The sequence below is a fragment of the Diabrotica virgifera genome, chromosome 6 (assembly GCF_917563875.1).
Source record: "Diabrotica virgifera virgifera chromosome 6, PGI_DIABVI_V3a".
Taxonomy (NCBI): Eukaryota; Metazoa; Arthropoda; class Insecta; order Coleoptera; family Chrysomelidae; genus Diabrotica; species Diabrotica virgifera.
In genome coordinates this window covers 239,044,880-239,069,276 of record NC_065448.1, presented here as the reverse complement: position 1 = coordinate 239,069,276, position 24,397 = coordinate 239,044,880, and the positions used below count along the sequence as shown (strand labels likewise).

Here is a 24,397-nt window from a genome sequence, read left to right as displayed (position 1 = left end):
CTGACGTCTCTCCTTTATACTAAAATTAAACAAACATATGAAAAGAAAATGAGAAAAGAAAAAAAATGAGATATATAAATATTTACACGGAATATTAAGTACTAGTAAAAGTCTTATGGTGGGCTATTATTACACTTTTACACTATAACACTTTTCAGTACTTAATTCTTTTTAAATATTATACAGCTTAACGTTATTCTTATGTATGACTAGTTGTTTACCCTTTTTCTCAATAATTACGTTAGGTATTTCATCTTTAATTTACGGTATATGGACCCGAAAACAAAGAGTTAAATTTTGAGTTTGACTCATTTTTTATTAATACCTTATCTCCTGGTTTATAAGTTATTTTACTCGTTTTGGCATCATATACTTTTTTTCTGCTGTGTTTTGTCTGTGTCAGTGTTTCTCTGGCCTCCTTTGCAGCTACTTGTAGTCTGTATTTCAGTTCCCTGGGATAGTCGTCAAAATTATACAAAGGTTCTATTTCGTTTTGAACATTTGTCGGCAGTCTACAGGTTTTTCCGAACACTAATTCGAACGGTGTATAACCCGTTGCTGAGTGTACTGAAATGTTATATGAAAAACAGAAATATTGCACCCATGTACTCCAATTTGTAGGGAATTTTGATAGTTGTATCCTAAGATATGCATTTAAATGCTTATGAGTATTTTCTAAAGCTCCATTTGTTTGGTGGTTATATGCTGTGCAGTTTAGTTTCTTTATCTGCAATAATGAGCATGTTTCCTTAAATACTCTTGCCATAAACTCTGAGCCTTGGCCTGTGACTATTCTTCTGGGTACTCCATACCTCAGAATAAAATTTTCTACCAAAGCCTTGGCTACTGTTTCGGCTTCTTTGTTCTTTATTACATATCCTTCTATGTATTTACTTAGCTCACATTACAGTGTCAATATATATCTATTCCCACTGTCATCCATCTCAAATGGTCCTACTAGATCTATAAACATTGTGTCGAATGCGCAGGTGGCAGTCGAGGTGATAGTTAGAGGTTGTTTGGTTATGATAGAATGCTTATGCCTTTTACAATTGTCGCATCTCTTCACAAATTCCTCGATATCTTTTCGTAAACTATTCCAAAAATAATATTTCCTTATATTTTTGTACATTCTATTTATTCCAGCATGCCCTCCTGTTGGTAATATGTGGAAATCATTAATTATAATTCTTCTTAATTTTTCATCTGTTATTTTCTGTTTGTCCTGTACTATACATATTTTGATATCTTTTTCTTTAAATATTTTAGGATCCTTTCTTATCTCTTCAATAATTGGCTGATTCTTATTATTCTTTACTAGTACTAGTTCCTTTATATTCTTTTGTGCGCACATGTGAATCAAGGCTCTCAACGATGCTCGTAGCGCAGACGTTGATCGAGGTTCTTGATATGTCGAGTTTCTCAACGACGCTCGTAGTGCAGACGTTGATCGAAAATATCGAATCAGATAAATAATATCGTCTTCTTCGTTATACAATATACTACTATTTGTATTTACTTTAGCAGAATCTAGCTTTACTGCTTTGCAATCGTCCTTGTCTATCAGTTTTACCTCTACCGCACTTTTCGGTAATTTCAACAATTCGACTACGCCTGGTTGATCAGTCCATTCGTTCTTCGAATTGGCGATTTCCTCCTGATTTTTCGTTTGTGCTCTCGTCATCACTAAATATACTTTTCTCTGTGTCCTTATTTAGTTGCTTTAGTTCTTCTGATGTAACTTCTATTCGTGATAAGGCGTCCGCTGTTACATTTTCAGCTCTAATTGTAAAGTCGTATTCTTCTAACTTCAATCTAAATTTGGTTAATCTGCTGGAAGGGTTTGTCATACCAAATAGCTACACCAATGGTCGGTGGTCTGTCAAAATAATAAATTCTTTCTGTAGAAGGTAATGTCTCCATTTAGCGGAGCTCCATACTATTGCCAGTAATTCTTTTTCTATCGTAGGATAATTTATTTCCGCTTTATTAAGTGTACTACTGGCATATGCCACCGGTTTGTCATTCCCGTTTGACAAAGTTGCTCCAATAGCAGTCTAATTTTTGCATGAGAGTTTATTGAAAGGGTAACAAATCAATTGCATGTTTTTTCCGACAAAATACATGGAACGTTTTCGTAATCTGACGTTCCAAATTTTTAAACTGTTCCACAATTAAAACTTCCTCTGTTCCAGTGTTTCCGTACATGAAACTTTGTCCGACTTCGCACCGTTAAGCTATTAACAAATTTTCAGCTTGCTATTAATCAACTATTTTTTGGTATGCGGGATCCCGGCCTATATTAAATAGGTGATAAGGATACGGATTTATAAATGTTTAAAAATCGTGAAAATGAGGGGTGATGCATAACTTTTGAAACTAGGTATGTAGTATGTGTATTATCTATGCTTGGCGTGTTTTCTATAGGTAAACATAATTAATAAGTACAGTAGTCTAAATAAACGTTTTATTTGGTTATCGTCATAAAGTCATACGTCATTTAGCGAGAATGAATTTGCACTGTTGAAATTTAAACCTAACGATCCATAAACAGTCCATCAATTTGTTATTATTGGGCATTACGTTTTTGTAAATGTACGTTCTTTATGCTGATATGCAGATGGGAAGTTAAAACGATTTTAATGACAAAAGTGGGACGCTCTCTGTATACGAAATCGCATCATTTTTATGGTCATTGTAGATGCGACAAATGTACCTAACATGGAATAGTCTCTATGTAAATATATGATTAAATATTTCAAAGATAATAGACTAAGAGCCGCTATAGGTGAAAATTCTTAATCATTTTAGGCACGACGGGACCCTATAACTTAAATAGTAGAACCTAAAAGAAAACGTTTGAGCACTGTGCCGTCACTTTTCAGTGGCACATGCGTCTACAGTGGCGCATCAAACTTTCCACTTATGGACGGGATACATAAATTAAAAAATACCCTCCCTCATTACCAGAGTTTAATTTTTTTCATTTTCTTAAGTTTCATGTGATTAAGACATAAGATTCATCGTAATTTTAACCCACCACCCCCTTCTCCCTGCTCCCACCATCAAAAAATTTATTTTTCGATTTTATTTTTTTTGTGGGATGCAATCAATTTTAAAATTTCAAAAAATTTACACGCATAGTTAAGGCTTTTATAAAACACGTCTATTTTTTATAGACCTGTAGGTTGAATGTACATAACCTAAAAAAAATAAAAAAATTTTTTTTTTTGAAAAAAAGTATATAACTTATTTTTGGGGATAGCTGCAGATCTAATTTTTTCTTAGTCTTGTGTATTTTATCAAACACTATATTTCTAATTTTTTTCAGATTTTTATGTAACGTTAGTCACCTTCAAAAATCCAAAAAACTGTTTTTTAAGGGGGTTTTGAGGGGTTTGAACGTGTTTTTCTGATTTTTAAATATTCTAAAGAACTCAGTTACTTCAAGTTACATATAACCTATAAAAACAAAATTGATTTGATATATTATGAAGTCTATAAAATAGGGAAAATCCCCCAAAACCCCTCAAAAAACAGTTTTTCGGATTTTTGAAGGTGGGGAGACTTACGGAAAAATCTGAAAAAAATTAAAAATATAGTGTTTGATAAAACACACAAGATTAAGAAAAAATTAGACCTGCAGCTATTCCTCAAAAAAAGTTATACGCTTTAAAAAAAAAATTCTTTTAATTTTTTGAGGTTATGTACACTTTACCTATGGGTCTATAAAAATAGGCATGTTTTATAAAAGCCTCAACTATGCGTGTGAATTTTTTGAAATTTTAAAATTGATTGCATCCCACCAAAAAAAAAAAAATAAAAACGAAAAATGAAGTTTTTGATGGTGGGGGCAGGGGGAAGGGGATGGTGGGTTAAAATCACGATGAATCCTATGTGTTAATCACATAGAACTTAAAAAATAAAAAAAATTTAATTCTGTTAGTAAGTTCTGTTAACTTTTAATTTATTTATCCCGTCCATAAGTGGAAAGTTTGATGCGCCACTGTCGACGCATGTGCCACTGAAAAGTAACGGCACAGTGTTCAAACGTTTTCTCTTAGGTTCCACTATTTAAGTTATAGGGTCCCATCGTGCCTAAAATGATTAAGAAATTTCACCTATAGCGGCTCTTAGTCTATAAGGTTCTGAAGCTGTTGTTTTCTGGAGTAAAATATTTTGTTCATATGGGATTAGCCAGTTTGGTTGTAATGACAATTACATTATTAAAAATAGAAAATAAACGCTTTCGTTATGATTTAAATCTGTCTCCTGCCATCCCCCGATACCTGCTATTTCTAAGTCTACCTGTTGTCAAGGAGGCTATGCAAGAAGACAAATTTACATCAAAACTTCTGTAGTTCTCGGTATAAAATAAAACTATTTATACCGGAGTAAGGTTAGAACGCCCTCTAACGGGGAATAAGTGAAATGAATGTCGACACGATTCAAGTACTCTGTTAACCCAGATATAAAAATATCAAAAGGCACAGGGAGAAAATTGGTACCCTGCAGATGTACCTCTACCATATTGGCTCTTAACATAGGGAAGTTCGTTAAATGAGGCCGGAAAAAAAATGTGTCCTTAAAAATACTCGAAATTTGTCAGATTAAGATAAGGTAAGTTAAGTACATGCAAAAGAGTGTATATTTAAAAAATCTGACGATTTGAGCGGGGCGTAAGGAAATGGGCGAGTCAAAATTTTCACAAAAAAAGCGAATATTTCGCGTAATGAACGTCAGACCTAAAAATTAAAAAAAAACGTCTTTAATATTTTTCCAAAATCTATCGAATGGCACTAAACATAACACCCCACGGAGACGGGTGGGGGGTAAATTTCAAATTTTAATACAAACCCCGCGATATTTCGTAAAATGAACATCAGATCGAAAAACTGCAAAATACACCCACGGAGGTTACTTTAAAATCTTAAATGGGACCCACAAATTTTTATTGCCGATTTGGATTCTCTACGTAAAAATAAGCAACTTTTATTTGAGACATTTTTCGAATTATGGATAGATGACGCTATAATCAGAAAAAACGATTATTGAAAATTGAAAATTAAATTAAAAAATGGAAAGTCACCACTAAAATGGAAAATTATACTTAACTTTTTTTGGTTTTAGGACCTAATAATCACAACCCAATAGTTCCCCAGAACGCTCGAGTGACTGCAAATTTAGCATACTTTGTTCCCCTATCATAACGTACATTTTCGTAAATTACGTTTTTATTATCATACAGTAACACAATTAGTATGCCTTGGTAATCTTGAACTGGCTAAATTGTACGCTTATTGTCGTAAATTGACGGTAATTTTAGTTTACAGCACAATAAAATTCTCTTCAGTTACAACGCTAACAGCTTTTCCTGAAAATAAAACTATTTAACAACAGGTTGAGTAAAATCGCAATGCGGCTGTATGATATATAAACTGAACCCTGTAATGGAATTGTCTTTATTCATGCGAACTCATTATCATATTAGATTCGAATTTAATTTGCTATTTTTGATTACGTTTTTCGGCGAAACCACACGCATATGCAGATTTTATTGCCTACAAACCGTGATACGTTTTGGCTCTAATTGTTTTAGAGATGTATAAATGTTATATCTACACTCTATTCCATGAATAAGTAATGGTTTTGGGTTATCTCGACAACGAATATTTTACTGTGGAACATAAGAACTTCATTAGCAGAATGTCTTGAAGATTTACAACAAATGGTTGATATAGTGAGAAGTCAGCGAATACGCACTGTCGCTAAAGACAAAAAAGACATGGTAATATCAAAAGCCCAACAGCTCCAAGAAAGCATAACAATACATGGAGAATAAATTAAAAATGTGGAAAAATATAAATATCTGGATACAATAACTAATGAAAATAATGAATACACAGAAGAGATTAAAGCAAGAATGGGACAGGCAAGACAAGCTTTCAACAAACTAAAAAAAGTATTCTGTAGCAGGGATATTATAATTTCTTTAAAGATAAGACTCATGAGTTGCTACTTGTTCACCGTAATGTTTTATGGGTTGGAAGCTTGGACATTAAATAAAGATGTTACGGACAGATTAGAAGCTTTCGAGTTACGGACCTACAGAAGGATATTAAGAATAAGTTGGGTGGATAGATTCACGAATGTCGCGGTGTTGAGAAGAATGGGAAAGGAAAGAGAGGTTTTAAATACAATTAAATTTAGAAAAGTGCAATATCTGGGACATGTCATGAGGGGCGAGCATTATAACTTGTTGCAATTAATAATACAAGGAAGAATACAGGGTAGAAGAAGTCGTGGAAAAAGACGCATGACGCATCTCTTGGTTAACAATTTGAGAGCTTGATTTAACTGCTCTTCTGCTGATCTCTTTAGGGCAGCAGTATCGAAAGTGCGAATTACCATGATGGTTTCGAGGGCGAAATATGTAATTTTCTCATGTGTTGTACACTGTACTTTTTCTATGGATGTGGTTTTGTGAAGAGTTCAAACTTCAAAATTAAATACTTCAGGTGCTTTTAGGTATGCATAAATTGAAATAAAATGCATATACGGAGTCCGGCCCTGAACGACCTACCGAATGGCGTGTTTATTTCTAGTCCCAACAAAATTGCAAATTTTTTTTAGAAAAAGTAATAGTTTATTTGTAAATAGTTAAGTGACAATATTAGTAGATACCAGTAAGTGAATTAATCGTATAATTTTTGTTTAATCTAACGTAATAAACTAGTTTTAACTAATTCTTATTTAATAACATAAAAATTACGATATAAGGAACAACTTATTCCAGTTTTGTTACTGGTTTAATTTCCTGCGTAATTACTGGTCAGGTCCGTATTAGTTTTGAACACATATCTCGAGTTAAAATTAAAAATGAAACCTAACATTCGGAATCTCTCTGACTCGCAACATGTACAACAACTGCAGACAAATACCAATAAACCCTATTCTTCACCCACTTCTACACCTTTCCCGTCCAAATTTCAAGCGATTTTCTTCAGCGGCTTAGAAAATACGAAGCTGCCAGATGACTTAATTCCATTGTGCAATCTAATTCAACCAAAAAATATTATATTTTCGTCTCGATTATCGAACAATAGGATATGTATGTACCTTTCAAGCAAACAACTGGTGGACGAATTTATGCAAAAGCACGGACAAATAAAAATCGACAATAATACCGTACAAGCTAGAAGACTGATTTCTACAGCCGAACGTATCGTTTTATCACACGTATGTCCCACTATACCACATAGTTTGTTAGTTGATTATTTACAAAAAATAGGACTTAATCTTCTCTCCCCAGTCACTTTTCTAAAAATCAGTTCAAATCTTCCTGAATACCATCATATTTTGAGCTTCAGAAGACAAATATACGTTAGTCCTCACAATATCTCCTTACCCGACTCATTTACCTTAGACTTCGATAATACAACACATCGAATTCTCTTATCTCAAGAAACTATGGTCTGTTACAGCTGCAAAAAGTCTGGACACATTGCCGCAAATTGTTCCGATAAAATTAAATCAATAGCAAGTTCAAGTAACAGTCAACCTATCTCTTCTTCCTCACCCGAAACTATGCCTCAGCCTACAGCTACATTCCTATCTAACGAACATATTCCTATCGAAGAAAGCTCAGCAAATAATCTCAATAATCCTAATATAGAAGAAAATCAAGAAGTTAGCAACATGGACAGTTCCATAGCCATTAATGCCAACCTTCAGTCGAAACGTAGTATCAATGAGGTTCTCACTTCTCCAGAAACAAGTCATACAGAAAAACCCTTTACTGTACCTTCATCTAAACCTAAAGCCAAGAAGATTAAAAGCAACGAGGAGCATAGAGAAACGGAATCATCAAAATCGTATAACCTTGAACCAGCCAAAAATTTTATCGAAAATCATTCACCCGCATTTGTCCTCAACTTTGACCAACTGAATCTTCTTATAAGCAATATTAGTGGAGCGCAAAATCCTATTGATATAATTATTCAAGATTTTACTTCCGACCTAATGCGACTATACGATATGTTAACTGAAATTTATACACAATTGAAAGACAGATCCTTCAAACGTTTTATCAACACTCTCAGAAAGAAAATCCTATGGCACTTGGGTAACGAGGCCTCTGAATCCGAGTTCGAGTCATCTCAGGGTAACCAGTAAACCACATAATATTTATATAAATACCATCCCACATTGGAATTGCAGGCAACGAAAAAGCTGACCAGTGCGCGAGTGAAATTGCCGTATGTGCCGATATAGAAAAAGATGAGTGTTGAAATACCGCGAGTGATATAAAAGCTTACATTCAGAATCGTGTTTTGTGCAAGTGAAAAAACGTCACTAAAACTAATTAAAAATGGCATTACAGCCTGGAAACTCTCAACTGGAAACAGAAGAGAACAGTTGGTGATAACTCGATTGAAAATTGGACACACGAGACTTATTCACTCATATTTATTGTCTAAAAGCGACCTACCTGTATGTGAAATATGTAATGTACCAGTTACTGTTAACCATTTGACAATATTGTAGAGTTTCTATAATTCATAGGAATATTTTACAAAATTTAACTTTGTATACTGTAGCCGCCGCTAATCACCATTAAGGTGGATGCGGCTGTATTTTCTAAATAATAAAAAAAAAAATACATATACATGTAGGTATTTAATATTCTTAAAATTTATATACGTTATTTATTTAAAATTCTAACCAACAGTAATTTTTGAACAGTTTTGAAAAGTAATTCTTGGTAAGTTTTGCTTCAATACATTTTGTTTGACAACATTAATTGTGCTTGTATCGTGCATGTTACCATGGAATCGGCGATCATATAATTATATGGAAAACCGTAGGAGAACCCGTGAGAAAAAATATTTCTCACTGCAATGGCCAACTTTTCTCATTGCGTGAGAAATTGTTCGTTTTGAATGTATGTAAGTAGTGAGAAAAGTTGCACATTTTATAGCATCCATAGAAAAAATATTTACCGTATCTTAATCCTATTACAAAGTAGCTCGTATTTTAGTAGTATCGTTATATTTCAAGAGGTAAACAAACTGAATAGCAGGTATAATAATTAAAAATACAATATATTAACAATATATTACTTTCCACCTGTACCGTAAACATAACCACACCATTTAAAAACAAATGACTTTATAGTAAGTTTAAGATTAATGTTTTTCTTAAACATAAATTTCTGAAAATGACTAATAAACTGTGCTATATATTGGATCCATTGTTAGATTATGTTAAATATAACTTATGTTACATCAGCTTCCTTTTCATCAAATGCGTCACGCGACTTTTGTAGCAATATGTCAATATTAACATTTCTGTAACATCTGTATTTGCTTTGCTCTCAAAACCCGCAAGATATACTTTATTTTGTTTCTTTTCAGGGGTTTGCATGATTGAAAGCGAAAGCGGCAAAGATACCTCGAAACAAGTGAACAAAGCGAATGGAGGAAAAGCTTTAGGACTTTTTCAAGTAAGCTTTTATTGGATGTTAAAAATGAATATCTTTGAGAATATGTAGCAGCGTTGCCAATCGGCGAATAATTATCCGATTTGCGTACCTTTTTGAGAGTTGTCGTATCTTCTTGGTACCTTTAAATAAATCGGATATTTGCGTATATTTTTTAGTGTATCTACCATCTACCAAATCTTTCTCATCCATATATTGCCAACACCAACAACACATTAATTTTCTTTGGTTCCACCCAAATTTTAATACTGGATAAATGTTAGTGACATCCGACATCCGATACTTTTCATCTTTTGATAAAAGGGCCATGTGCCAATTCTTTTGTTTAGAATTTAAATGCACAAGTGCCTCCACTTAAGGCATACTAATCCAATCCAAATTTCAGAAACCGTCTGCCCTCCGATGTTATTTATGAGGTTTTAGTTTTTAGTCTTTAAACTTATGAAAGCTAATTCACGCACGATTTAGTTTTATTTTCATTTTATGTAGTGCAGTGCTTAAGTAAACGTCTGTTTGAAATAATCTTTAAACGCATTTTTTTTTCGAATTCTGAGAACACTAATAATTATTTTTGAAAAATTTGAACGCAGAATGAAAGATTACATTATTACCGAGGGCCGAAAGTCCCTTAGAATAAACAAAATGTTTTTTTTTAAATGAGGTATTTGAAATTAAAAATCACACTCAATATTCTCTTTTTCTTTCACCCCTGAAACTTATTATAATAAAAATTATCTTTAGGGATTTTCAGCCCTCGGTAATAATGTAATATTTCATTCTGCGTTTAAATTTTTAAATACTACTTATTAGCTTTCTCAGAACTCGAAAAAAATAATGCATTTTCAAAGCATTGACCAGAAATTTTGCGCCTATGCTATTAATGTAGCTGTAGTTTTTTTGTATTGATTTATTTATTATTTATTTTTCTAGTACCTAGTTTTAGGTAGTTATTACGTTTTAATAAAATAATATTTAAAAGTCTTTCTTTTTTACTTAAATAATTATAATAAATATAACGATCCAAATAATGAAATACATATTTAGATTTATTTATTTATTTAGAATTTAACACTTACGATAATACAAAATACGAATAATATAATAATAGTAAGTAAATAGTATTTACATACATGAATTAGGTAATCAGCTAGGATACGAGATTTTCATCTATAAACGAAATTTTTTAAACTGTGAAACAGAGAATCCAGCAGATTAAAGGGCCGGTTGTTCGAACGCTAATCAGAAATGGAATCAACTGATCATTATCAAATATTTAATTACTGTCAATGTCAACTCTGATTGGGTTGCTGAAAACATAATTGATAACAATTATGAGATTAATTGATTAATTAATCAATTATGTTAATAATTGTTACGTTAATTGATATTTAATAATTAATTAATCAATTAGTTATGTTAATTATCATAATGATAATTGATTACAATCAACTGATTGGCGTACGAACAACGGATTTTGTTATTTGATGGTTGTTAAGGGGACTAAAAGAATAACATTAGCAACATTGATTTTAATAACAAAATAATTTTGGACCTAGCGTACCTTTTCGTGACAAATCGGATATTTTTCGAGCGATCATCGGATAATCTAGAGAAATGCGATTGGCAACACTGATATGTAGATACCGGTGTAGTAAAACAGAATCTTGATTTTTCGTTTTTCAGATAAATAGCAAGGATTGGTGCAAATATGGCTCACCCGGTGGAAAATGTAACATGAAATGTGAAGGTAAGTGTAAACAAATTTATAACGAAGCTCTTTTAGTGATATTTGTGAAAAATCGTATTTTTCACAGGTAATTTGTTTAAGTAAATTGAATTATCCAAGTAGCAGAATTTATTTTGCAAAGCTTTGGCACCTCCAAAAATTATTCTCATTTCATAATCTCTTTTCCCCTGAATGGATTAACATAATTCTCTAATTTTTCTTTATTATCTTAGATTTTTCTTTGGTATCTACACTGTTAAGCAAATGTTTACTCGAACTTCTTTATTGAGCTTATACTGGGCGGAATAAAAGAAATGTTTTTCTTATACTAAGTTTGACTTTCTGTAGAAAGACACATAACGTAAATAGTTCTTATCGACACTTATAAGAGTTATTTGTAGACTAGGTAGCGGTATGCACAGCGAAACATAGAGAAACGAGATTTATTAATGGAGATGTGATGTTTTGGAGTAGAATTTCCTTGATCACAAGAACAGCTTAGGTGTCGTTACTCAATATTTAACTGAGGTAAATATTCAGATATTGAATTGGCCCGCTCACCGTCCCGAAATGAATCGTATTGCTTACTTATGGGATATTGTCGGTAGACGATAAGACTTCATTAGTCCCTTCCTGCTTCCCTGCAAGATATAGAAACTATAGTTATTTTATCTGAAACTCTATAGACCCAAAATCAAAGAACCCGCTTAATATAAAACATGCCTAGGCGATGTGAAGATGTTATTAGAATTTGAATAAGAACAGTCGGTATTAGTTTATGTTATATTTCTTCTGCTTTTAAAGTTTGTTAACTGTTATTATCTTTTATTGTTAATGTAGTATAGTTTCAGTTAAAACGAAAGTAAAGAATAAAAACGTCTATTATCTTTTATTGTTAATGTAGTATCGTTTCAGTTAAAACGCATGTTAAAGAATAAAACCGTCTATTTTCTTTGTTTCTAAAGATATCAGGGAAGTTCAAAAAACAAAATGGTCACAAAATATATGACTACATCACGCTTCTGATGCATGCTCATCCTTATACCTAATAGTCCTTTCTATAGGGTGTCTACATAAGAAAAACTTTTTGCATTGCGATGGTTTGCCTTAAATTGGCAGAATTGTTTGTATTTACTTCAGAGTTGAGATTTATGAGCTTCACTGATGAGGCATAAGGATGCTGAAATAGCTATATGGAGATGGTGGTCCAACTCTAAATCAAATATAAGCAAAACCTGCCTTAATATTTTTTATCTTTTTCATTTTTACTCAGTTTGAGTATTTAGAAACTGTCTTTCGGTCCTTTTCCTTGACGAAGGGAAGATAAATACGTAGCCTAAGCGTCCTCTATTTGCTTTCTCCTACTTTCGTCGTCTCTTGTGATTATATATTGTAAAATCCTGAGATACCGGATGCAGCCAGAAAGCAGTTTTTTAACGAAAAGTCTTAGATTTAAAATATTGTTTACTATATTTTTATTTTAATTATTATTATTGTTTAAAAGGTAGTAAACTTTGCATCTGGGGCTTTTCGTTGTTTGCCTCGTAATACGAGAGATGTCGCTAAATTGCGTCTCAGAGGTGGGTTCATTTCATTGCGATGGTTTGCCTTAAATTGGCAGAATTGTTTGTATTTCCTTCAGAGTTGCGACTTCTGAGCTTCACCGATGAGGCATAAGGATGCTGAAATAGCTATATGGAGATGGTGGTCCAACTCTGAATCAAATATAAGCAAAACCTGCCTTGATCTTTTTTATCTTTTTCATTTTTACTCAGTTTGAGTATTTAGAAACTGTCTTTCGGTCCTTTTCCTTGATGAAGGGAAGGTAAATGCGTGGCCTAAGCGTCCTCTATTTGCTTTCTCCTACTTTCGTCGTCTCTTGTGATTATATATTGTAAAATCTGGAGATACGGGATGCAGCCAGAAAGCAGTTTATTAACGAAAAGTCTTAGATTTAAAATATTGTTTATTATATTTTTATTTCAATTATTCTAATTGTTTAAAAGGTAGTAAACTTTGCATCTGGGGCTTTTCGTTGTTTTCCTCGTAATACGAGAGATGTCGCTAAATTGCGTCTCAGAGGTGGATTCATTGCATTGCGATGGTTTGCCTTAAATTGGCAGAATTGTTTGTATTTCCTTCAGAGTTGAGACTTCTGAGCTTCACTGATGAGGCATAAGGATGCTGAAATAGCTATATGGAGATGGTGGTCCAACTCTGAATCAAATATAAGCAAAACCTGCCTTGATCTTTTTTATCTAAAAACTTTTCTTTTATTCTACCCGGTAAACGCTCAAAAAATAAGTTTTAGTAAACTTTTGCTCAACAATGTACATGCCTCAGAAAAATCTAAAATAATAAAAAAATTAACGGACTCCGTTAATCCGTTAACGAAAAAATCAAAATTTTGCGTTCAAGTTTATTTCTTTTTAAACATATCAGGACATTTTAGTAATTTGTTACATTCTGTCGTTTAACTTTTTCTAATTATTTTATAATAAGCATTCTGTTGCTTTTTCCTTATCTCTTTAACAATTTCATTAAAAGGAAAAATACAAAACTTTCCTGTAGATATTTGGCTTTTCAACGTTTTGCAGCTTTTCTCTAGAAATAATATCTACCACGATTAAATGAATAATGTTGTTTGCAGATATTAAGAAGTTGTTTAAATTAAATTAAATTTTAATTGTTTTTAAACAATCTCTTAAAAATCGCCAGGTACAAAAAGGGAAATTGATAAGAGGATCAAAGAATGGCTTATAATGGGATTAGGTAAACTGAGGAAGCTGACAAGTTGCGAAAAACGACTTAGCTCTCCTTAACAAATCACTTAAAAAAGAGAACTATACCGATAAGGAAAAAAATTATAGTGGGTATTACAAAACTAATTTATACATGATGACAAGGATGACAAGACAAAGAAGCTTGATGAACTGCAAGAAGTTGAGTTCATATTAACCAAATAGGGCTTTTCATTCCCAGTCATTTGTTTCGAGCTTCTGTCATATGCCGTATAATCTGTGTATATTAATATTATACACAGATTATACAATATATGACAGAAGCTAGAAACAAATGACAATCGATGAAAAGCCCTATAGTGAACACTTTCTTACATATTATTGTCAGAATTTAAATTATTATGGTCAAAATGCTTGCTACCTTAAGGTAACTTTTTCTTCTAAAGTTGCCATGCATTTTTGCGTATATTTTCTTGTGAGGTGAGATGTTAGATAGTCCGGATTAAATTATTCTGTTTGGTCACCGATAAACAATAAAATATACAAACGAAGGGAAATAAAGAGAACTAACAATGAATGAATATTTATTATAGCATGACGAGGAATAACGCGATACGACGTCAACGTGATAGTGTAACTTCGAAATGTAAACAAAAGATAATTTTTTTGAAGTACACATTACTACTTATTAGCTCCAAATATTTCAGTATTTTCACTCATTTAGACTATTTTTTTTAATAAATTTTGGTTATAGGAACTAAAACAATTCTTTTCATATTAACTTCATTACCATTTCAAAGTCATTGTAATAACGGCATAACTTAAAATGTAGGGACCATTTCCATAAAGTTCTGAAACTGTTTTCTACTGTTTAATTGTGGCATGTCTAAGTTAAATATCATGTTTATAAGCGATTAGCCACAGTTAATTAATAACATTTACACTTTTACCTAAAAACAAAAATATTAATATGGAAAATTGTCCAGAAGAATACATACAGTCGGAAAAATGAAAGAATACCCATGAACGATCACATCAATCATTTATTTTGTATTTGCTGTCTTTTTCTATAACACACGTTTGTTATTTATAAATAAGTGATTGATGTGATCGTTCATGGGTATTCTTTCATTTTTCCGACTGTAACAACCAAGTTGTAATACATAACCTTAGTGTAGGAAACAAAAGTTGAACCTCGCATAATTGACACAAGTCCGGTTTTATTTTTTTCTGGTATATCAAGGGTGCTTATTATGAGACTAACTTTTTCTTAAAAAATTTCGCCCCGGAACCCGTTTTCATCCCTTTAGAAGGGGTAATTTGTGGTTTTTGCGAAACGTAGCCCTTCCTGTACGTTTTGCAAAAAATTTACTTAATAGTAAATTGAAGAGAACTATCTTTCCTATTATTTATTTTCCGACAGCATATGTCTATCACAAACCCCTTTAATGTGGGTGGCACCCCAAAGTTGACAAGTTTTTAAAAAAGATGTTTTTAAAAAAATATTTTTCCCTAACTGTAATGGAAATCAAGAAGAAACTCTGCGGAAATTAATCACAAATAAGTGGCTGATTTTTTGGTATATATTTCATTTAAGGGTAATTGTCTATTTTTTAATTACAGGGTGTTACATTTTAAAAAACCCCTTTTATACCATCTGAACCGCTACCATCTAACAACCCGTAATTAAAAATGGCCCTTAAATGAATCCTATACCAAAAAAACAGCCACTTATTTGTGTTTAATTGTCGCAGGGTTTCTTCTTGATTTCCGTTACAGTTAAGGAAAAATATATATTTTTTAAAAACATCTTTTTTAAAAACTTGTCAACTTTGGGGCGCCACCCCCGCTAAACGGTGGGTGATGGACATATGCTGTCGGGAAATAAATAGTAGGAAATATAGTCCTATGCATATTTCTATTGAGGAAATTTTTTGCAAAACGTACAGGAAGGGCTACGTTTTGCAAAAACCACAAATTACCCCCTTTAAAGGGACGAAAAGGGGGTTCCGGGGCGAAATTTTTTAAGAAAAAGTCAGTCTCGTAATAAGAACTCCTTGATAAACCAGAAAAAAATAAAACCGGACTTGTGCCCATTTTGCGAGGTTCAACGTCTGTTTCCTACACCAGGTAGGTAGTACCTCATTTAATACATAAACTCAACAGCTTGGCAGTAATATATTTTTCAACACAAATCTTGTTCATATTAATCTTTTTGAAAACGACGATTTCCGGAGTAGAAATCGAAACGTCAAAACTTGTTAGGTAGAATAGGGGAGCTCAATTAGAACGAAAAGATACAATGTTTCGGAAAAAATCAAACAAGGTTATATTTTCCTAAAACTTTTTTGTTAGTTTATAAATATGTTAAAATAAAAAGTTCTACTCACAAATTTCGCCGCTAATTGTTTATTACTTGTTTAAACAATAACAATTGTTTTGTATAAATAATGTTAAGAATATGGGTGAATTCAACATTTTATTTTGATAAAAAATTATTTTTATTTTAGTTTTGATTATGCCGAACCCGAATCTGACATTAAAATTTGCAAATTCAAAATGGCAAGTTCAAAATGGCGGATTTTTTCCTAAAAATCCTTAAAAAGTAGTTGTAAAATCCGAATTTTTTTATAAAACGTGTTTGTTTGCATATATGTGGATATTTTTGAGAGGTTGCTGAACCTGAATCAAATTTTGATAATTTAAATTATAAAATGGCAGATCCAAAATGGCGAATAACTTAAGAAATAGTTGTAAAATCATAATTTCTTTACAAAATATATTTATTTCTACATATATTTATTTTTGAGTGCTTTGATAAACCTAACTTAAATGTTAACATTATAAACTATAAAATGGCGGATCCAAATTGCGGATTTTCTAAAAAGAACTTAAAAAATAACATTTTTCTAAAACATTTATTGTTTTTATTTTTAACAGGTTGTTGAATCTGAATTAAAGATTAAAAATTTAAATTTCAAAATGCCGGATCCAAAATGGCGGATATTTAAATGAAAAACAAGTCGAATCCAATCAAACAAATATGGAATTTCATTCTTAAAAAAAAGATAAACAAAAATTTTCACAATAATATTAAAAATTAAAATATATTAGAAAGAATATTTAAAAAAAAACAAATTTTCGATTAGAAGGATATAATTACATATTGGAACATAGTTTTTAATTCCAAACAACTTTTCTTTATAAAAATTTTCGATATTGTGAAATATAAAGGCACTTTACTCTTGAGTGAAATTCATATTTTTTGACATACCTCGTACAAAATTAACAAAATTTGATATTTGATCATTGCATCTTATGTTATTTATGATGAAGAGTATTTTATAAAGAATAACTTTTTTTCGTAAAACTGATATTAAAAAAGTTATCAATAGGTTCCAAGTTACGCAGACATACTGTATAAGAGCTAAAAAAAATTTTTTTTGTTAAACATTTATTATTGTTAAAGCTTATTGTTAAATGTATTTTAGGTAAGTTTTACAGAAAAAAGTTTTGATCACTCTGTATATACATTTTTTCAGCTTGTAATTTTCGGTTTTTGTATTACATTTTTGTTATCTTTCTTAGTTTTCTCAAAAATAAATTGTTTATTTTATTTTGAAACTAAAATAATTCAGTGTTTTTTAAATATTGCATCCCAGGCTATAAAAAATAGCAAAAAAATTGTATTAGATTTATTCAAACTTGAGTAATACCGTCTTAAAATGGTGGGAATTCTGTAAAACTACGAAGTTTTCAAAAATTACATTTTTTAAGACATCGTATTATTTGAATTAAATTTTTGAGATTTTTTTTAATCAAACATCGTTTAGTAAGATGATTGAGACTTAAGTTGTGCACATTTGAGAGTTTTATAAGTAAAATTGTATTAGTTACACATTTTTAAATCATTTTTAAACAAAATTCATGTAAGGCTCATTTTCCGCCCACACCGTACTTATGTCCATAAATTTTATTTCTTTTTATTACAACCATAAGATACCTTATTTCATCTTCTTTTATGTCCAATTTGTAAAATGTCTTTTGATCCATTAGTTAAAGAATTACATTAAAAAAACTCAACCGTGCACTTCTTCCAACGCTAGTTTACAGTACGCCAATGTGTGTGAGAAGGGTGACTTTAGCGTTATAAATAACAAATTACAGAAGCTAGAGATTTAATTTTAGAAAAATCTTTATATAAGGTTTTTTTTTGTAAAATTTTCTGAATTTTTCAATGGTCAAGTCAGTTTTTTTCTAAAAATTATATTTTCGGAGTTATTTAAAAAAACATCTAACTTCGCTGTTCATTTGTTTAATTAAAAATGGAGCACCCACTTCTCGAGTAGAACTTTTTGATATGTTGTTTATTAAACATTTCTTAATAAAATTACAAAAAGTTTTATCTTGTTTGATTTTTTCCGAAGTGAAAATCTAAATGCACTCCCCTAGAAATATAATTGTCATTATAATCACCTGTGGCTAATTCCATATAGACATAATATTTGACCATTTCCATACTCTAATATACTCTTTTATTATCCATTCACTAACAAGGTACTAATATTTATAGATCTACTAAACGAAGCTATACTCGATGACGCAAACTGTGCTAGGAAGGTTCAACAAGAGCTGGGTTTCAAGGCTTGGGATGGTTGGAAACGGAGCTGTTATGGTCGAAGCTATCCCATGAATATTCCATCTACATGTTTATAATTCATTGGCCAATATATACAAAGATTTTAATCACTTGCTATCTGAACTCATATGTAGATATTATTATAAAATTGTTGTACTTGAGAATGTATATTTGGTGAATAAAAGATGATCTGCATTTTCATTTCATTGGTAACTAACTTATATTTAACAATGTTACCATATTATTGGTAATTCTATTATAAAAATTATGTAACAATTATTTCCAAATTTGATACATGCAATGTTGCCAGATTTACCATTTTTCTGATATCATTAGTAACTTTGGTTTTTTAAATATAACATTCTGTATATTGTATTATTATTGGAATCATCAGTTCATTTCAAGTTCAACCATTTGTAATACTTGGCATTTTACCTAATAGTCATGAATGTCTTAAATGACTTAAACTTCTCAGAGTCAAAGAGTTTTGAAGCAATCCAGTAAATATAGAATGCATGCCATTAATTCGTAAAACTAACAATAGCTTGACGTTTATTGAAAAGTTTTGTAGATTTTATTAAGAGGATGGGTACGTATTTTCGGCTGCAATGCTATCCAAATGGGGAATCATTTTTTTCGAATCCTGAGAAAACTAATAAGTATTTTTAAAAAATATAAACGCAGAATGAAAGATTACGTTCTTACCGAGGGCTGAAAGTCCCAGAAAACTTCTATGTTTATTTTAATAAATTACAGGGGTGAAGAACTAAGAGAAAATGTAGTTTGATTTTTAATTTCAAATATCTCATTCAAAAGAAACATTTTGTTTATTCTAATGGACTTTCGGCCCTCGATAATAATTTAGTATTTCATTCTGCGTTAAATTTTTTTAAAAATATTTATATATTAATAGTTTTTCTGGATTCGAAAAAAATTAACATATCTCAGTGGTGATATTTTCCAAATCGAACATTCGCTATTTTTGTCATATAACGCACTGAGTCAAATAGAATATGATGACAAGACACAGTGACAGTTTTAAATATTTGACATGGCATCGGGAATATTTTGTAATAATAATTACATTAATGATAAATAATTGACTTTAAGACGTGAAATTAATAAAAAGTTATTTGTTGTTTATTGTTTATGGAATATCCAAGCAAAGAATACATCAGGATATATAATATATATGTATTCTGTGATCCAAGTATTTTTTTGGTAAAGATGTTAAAAATTGTAAGCGTTTCATAGTAACAATATTATTAAAAAATCACTTTAACACTTTTCCTCTTTTCTCGATTGAGTATTAGTTTTTGTTGTACATAAAAATTATTACAATCACTGAATACATAATTAGTGAAAAAATTATCACATTTATTAACTGAATTAATAATTTGCAATTATACAAATAACAGTTATCCAAGAACTTTCAAAAGCCATCTTTTTAAAGTTAATGATGATAAAGTAGAATGACATTATAGTAATGTTTACATATCCATACCAGTGTGAATTTTACTACACGTAATTTGCCGTGTAAAGACGCCGCAAAGACGCTGTAAAGACGTCGTAAAGAAAAAGTAAGGATAGCCGCAAAATATTTGCGAATTATGTACCGATGACCTTAATAATTAAAGCTGACAGATTTTTATTGCTTAAAATCTTTACGATAAAGATGGATTTTAATGAAAGGGCGCCAATTATTGTGTTAATGATCTTCCACGATACTTTTCTAAACCATTCTACTATCCATAAGGGGCCGGTACAAAACATTGTAAAGCGCTTTGAGGAAACTGGACGAGTAAAAGATAGCATTCGAATAGGTAGACCAAAATCTGTTATAAATTACAATAAAACTCTCGATTCAATACTAGTACATTCTTTCACGGTTTTTGCGGTAAATTTTAAAGAACCGCTTGGATTGAGATGAAATTTGGCATACGCATAGCTAATATGTCAAAGAAAAAAAGTGATATTGTGCCGATGTGTGCTTTTGGCCTGGGGGTGACTTTCACCCCCTCTTGGGGGTGAAAAAATATATGTCAAAAATAAGTCCGGAAATAGATAAACTGACTAATTTTAAGTAACTTTTGCTTCATAGAGTTTTTACGCCAAGTCAACACTTTTCGAGTTATTTGCGAGTGAATATGTTCATCTTTCAACAATATAACCATGTTTTTAGACGGTTTTTCGCAAATAACTCAAAAAGTAAGTATTTTGTCGAAAAAAAATTTCTTAGCAAAAATATAGCCTGTAAAAAAATGGTGTACGCTTGAGGTCTCTAGACCTCGTAGAACCAGAGTTATAGCCAATGAAAAATAGGTTCATATTCGCCAAATTTAAAATAGGCTATTTCAACGTGAAATATCCAAAAAATAAAGCACTTTTTGGGAAAAACCTATTATAACTTTTTTAAAGTGTTTAAAAAAGCTTTATTTCCGTTTTTATAAAAAGTTTCTAGCATCAAATTTAAGCAAGTAACGCTCAAAATAAAGTTGCTCCCTTTTGTTTTCGCAAAAAAAATCGGGAAAATCACCCCCTAATTGGCAACCTAAATGAAAGTAATCGTTACCGCTCCACAAATTATTTTATTTATGTTGTGTTTATATGATATGTAAGATACATTGACCCAAAGTGCTTATTTTTGAAAAAAAAAATAGTTTTAAAATAAAATTTTTAATTTGAAAAATATGCTTGAGATACCAAAAATCTCAAAAAACAAAAAAAATTTTAAACTAAATAATTTGTAATGAGTTTTCCCCAAAAACGCTTCATTTTTTGGCTATTTCACGTTAAAGTATTCCATTTGGAATTAAACTAATATGAACCTATTTTTCATTAGCTATAACTCTGCTTTTACCAAGTATAGATACCTAAAATATACACAATTTTTTTCAGTTTTTTACGTTCTATATTTTTGCTAAGAATGTTTTTTTCGACAAAATATTTACCTTTTGAGTTATTTGCGAAAAACCGTCTAAAAGCACGGTTATTTTGTTGAAAAATGAACATATTCACTCGCAAATAATTCAAAAAGTATTGACTTATTGAAAAAACTCTATAAAACAAAAGTTACTTAAAATTAGTCAATTTATCCATTTCCGGACTTTCCTTGGACGTACATACCTTCCAGAAGGGCTGAAAGCCACCCCAGGCCAAAGCCCACATCGGCACAATATCACTTATTTTCTTTGATTTGTTAGCTATGTGTATGCCAAATTTCATGTCAATCCAACCGGTTCTTTAAAATTGAGAGGTTTTGAAATATTTTACCGATAAAGAACGTACTATACAGAATTTCGTTGAAGATGCATATACATATACATCCTCATGCAGAGCTGCACAAATAAATGATGTAGGTCATTTTTCAGCCTTCCGTCTATTACATAAGAATTCATCTAAACCCTATAAAATCTAGTTGTTACAAGAATTAAATGAAGATGACAACGATCGTAGATTACATTTTAGTGAGGTATTATGAATAAAATATTAACTGACTAGCACTTTGTTTTAAGGTATTCAAGTGAGGTAAACGGACATTGGATACATGAAAACCATAAGTTCTTAAAGACATACACCAAACCTAAATACATATGGTCGGGTATAGTGGATACTCAATTACTTTGGCCGTTTTTTATAGAAGATAACTTAACAAGTGATAATTGTGAAATACTTAGAAATGAAATTGTACCTGCCCTAAAAAACAAGTTTGTATCCAATTCTAATAAGGTATGGTTTCAGCAAGACGGAGTTCCAGCTCATTTTGGTGTAAATGTTCGGCGTTATGTAGGTCAAACATTTCCCAGACGATGGATTAGTAGATTAGATAGTAATGGACGGTCTCCTCGTTGACCCAATTTGAATCTTAAAGATTATTTTTATTGGGGATACTTGAAACGTAGAATTTGATACATGAACATTATATTTTATACAATTATAAAATCTAATAATAAAACACTGAAAACGTTTGTTTTCTATACCTCCACAAAATTTATTATAACTAAGTGACTACAGCTGTTTCGGCAGAGTGCCTTTCTCAAGTGATATAGTTTACAATGTGTTTGACTTTTTAAGTCTTCAACTGAAGAGGTTGAGGAGTGGGGAGCTGTTTGTCTCGAGTTGGTCATTCAGAATTATATCTGTATTTTTCAGTTTATTAATTTGCATAGATTCTAAAAAAGGAAATTAAATTGAAATTAATAAACTGAAAAATACAGATATAATTCTGAATGACCAACTCGAGACAAACAGCTCCCCACTCCTCAACCTCTTCAGTTGAAGACTTAAAAAGGTAAACACATTGTAAACTATATCACTTGAGAAAGGCACTCTGCCGAAACAGCTGTAGTCACTTAGTTATAATAAATTTTGTGGAGATATAGAAAACAAACGTTTTCAGTGTTTTATTGTTAGATAAAATGAACTTCCATCAAGTAACGGTCGAATCCATCAACAATTATAAAATAAGGGAACTTTGATTATTAAAAAATTGATTAGAACATCAAAATATAATTACTTTTGAAAAGTCAAAAGAAAATTATTAGAAATAATGAGCAGGCAAAAACTTCTCCTAATTGGCGTTATTTTACCGGAAATATTGTTTGAAAAGGTTAAAAAAGCACTTTCGGCTTTATTTTGGCCCTTAATAAGTGGGTCAAGTGGTGATAAGATGAACTTTCTTGAGGTAAACAATTAGGGCCCGTGAATCTTTCATCGTTGTGTTTATATACTTTTGAAAAGTTCCCAAATAATCGTAATCTTTGCCATTTACTAGTTTCTTTAACTGTATAAAAGCAGTAAACTTTGTAGAATGTTTTCGGTTTTGTTTATTAAATCTGCCAAAAACCTTGATATTAATTCCTATTATAAGACACTTTATGCATCTTTTGACACGAAGTTTTCGAGAATTTATAATCTGAAATTGGATCCAAAATTAGCTGCTTAAAATGAATGTTACAGGTAAACGAGATTAAATTTTCCCACATAAACTTCCAATTACAATTTTGTCAAACTTCCATTACATGTTGTTTAAATTTTAATTAATTAGTGACGATTTCAGTTAAACAACTGAGTATTAAGAGAAACCAATACAGTTAGACCAGTTAAATTGGTAAATGTAATTGACAAAATTCTTTCTGGTATTATCTCAAATAGATTTTTAGAATACTCCTAAAATATAATTGGTGATTACCAAAATGGATTCAGACCAAATAGAGCCACTACAACATACTACAATATATCCATACTAAGAACGATACAAGAAAAAGAGAACATAGAACTATTATATCCATAACATAGAACTATATAATACGTATACAGACTTCAAACAAACATTTGAAGTGTAAAAAATAAGAAATACTGGATGACCTTCGTACAAAACAAAATTTCTACCAATCTTCGTCTAATATATTGTTTTCTTACTCTATCTATTGTTGTATTTTAATATTTTAATTCCACAAAAATCAAACTATTAATTTGATTAAATGAGAATAAGCAACTGTCAAAAAGTTTAACGTTTAGTTGGTGTATCTTTCCTCATGACTCGTGAGTCTAAGTGGGTAAGTTCGAAGGTCCGTTGATTTTTAAACCAAACAACCCTAATATGTGCAGGTTCGATCCCCAATGCAAGTTTTTATTTTTTTTATACATTTTATGATTTTAAGTATATTTATTTTTTTTTTTTTCAGAAAATACGTTTAGTTAAAATTTTTATCATTTTTCTTGCATTTTTCAATGTGTTTGTGTGTGTTTTATTCTTTAATTTTTTTTGATTTTTGGTATTGTTGTAA

The 24,397-nt window shown here is 31.0% G+C and overlaps 1 protein-coding gene across 1 annotated transcript in view; it reads left to right on the top strand.

The window, feature by feature from the left end:
- The window catches only part of LOC126886800 (lysozyme-like), a 32,840-nt gene extending 14,031 nt beyond the window's left edge, over positions 1 to 18,809 (top strand). The window contains exons 2-4 of the mRNA XM_050653865.1: positions 9,417 to 9,505; positions 11,186 to 11,249; positions 18,543 to 18,809. Coding sequence (XP_050509822.1) covers positions 9,417 to 9,505; positions 11,186 to 11,249; positions 18,543 to 18,685 — 296 coding nt within the window. The 3' untranslated portion in view covers positions 18,686 to 18,809. The remainder of the gene's footprint in view (positions 1 to 9,416; positions 9,506 to 11,185; positions 11,250 to 18,542) is intronic.
- The last annotated feature ends 5,588 nt before the right edge of the window (positions 18,810 to 24,397 follow it).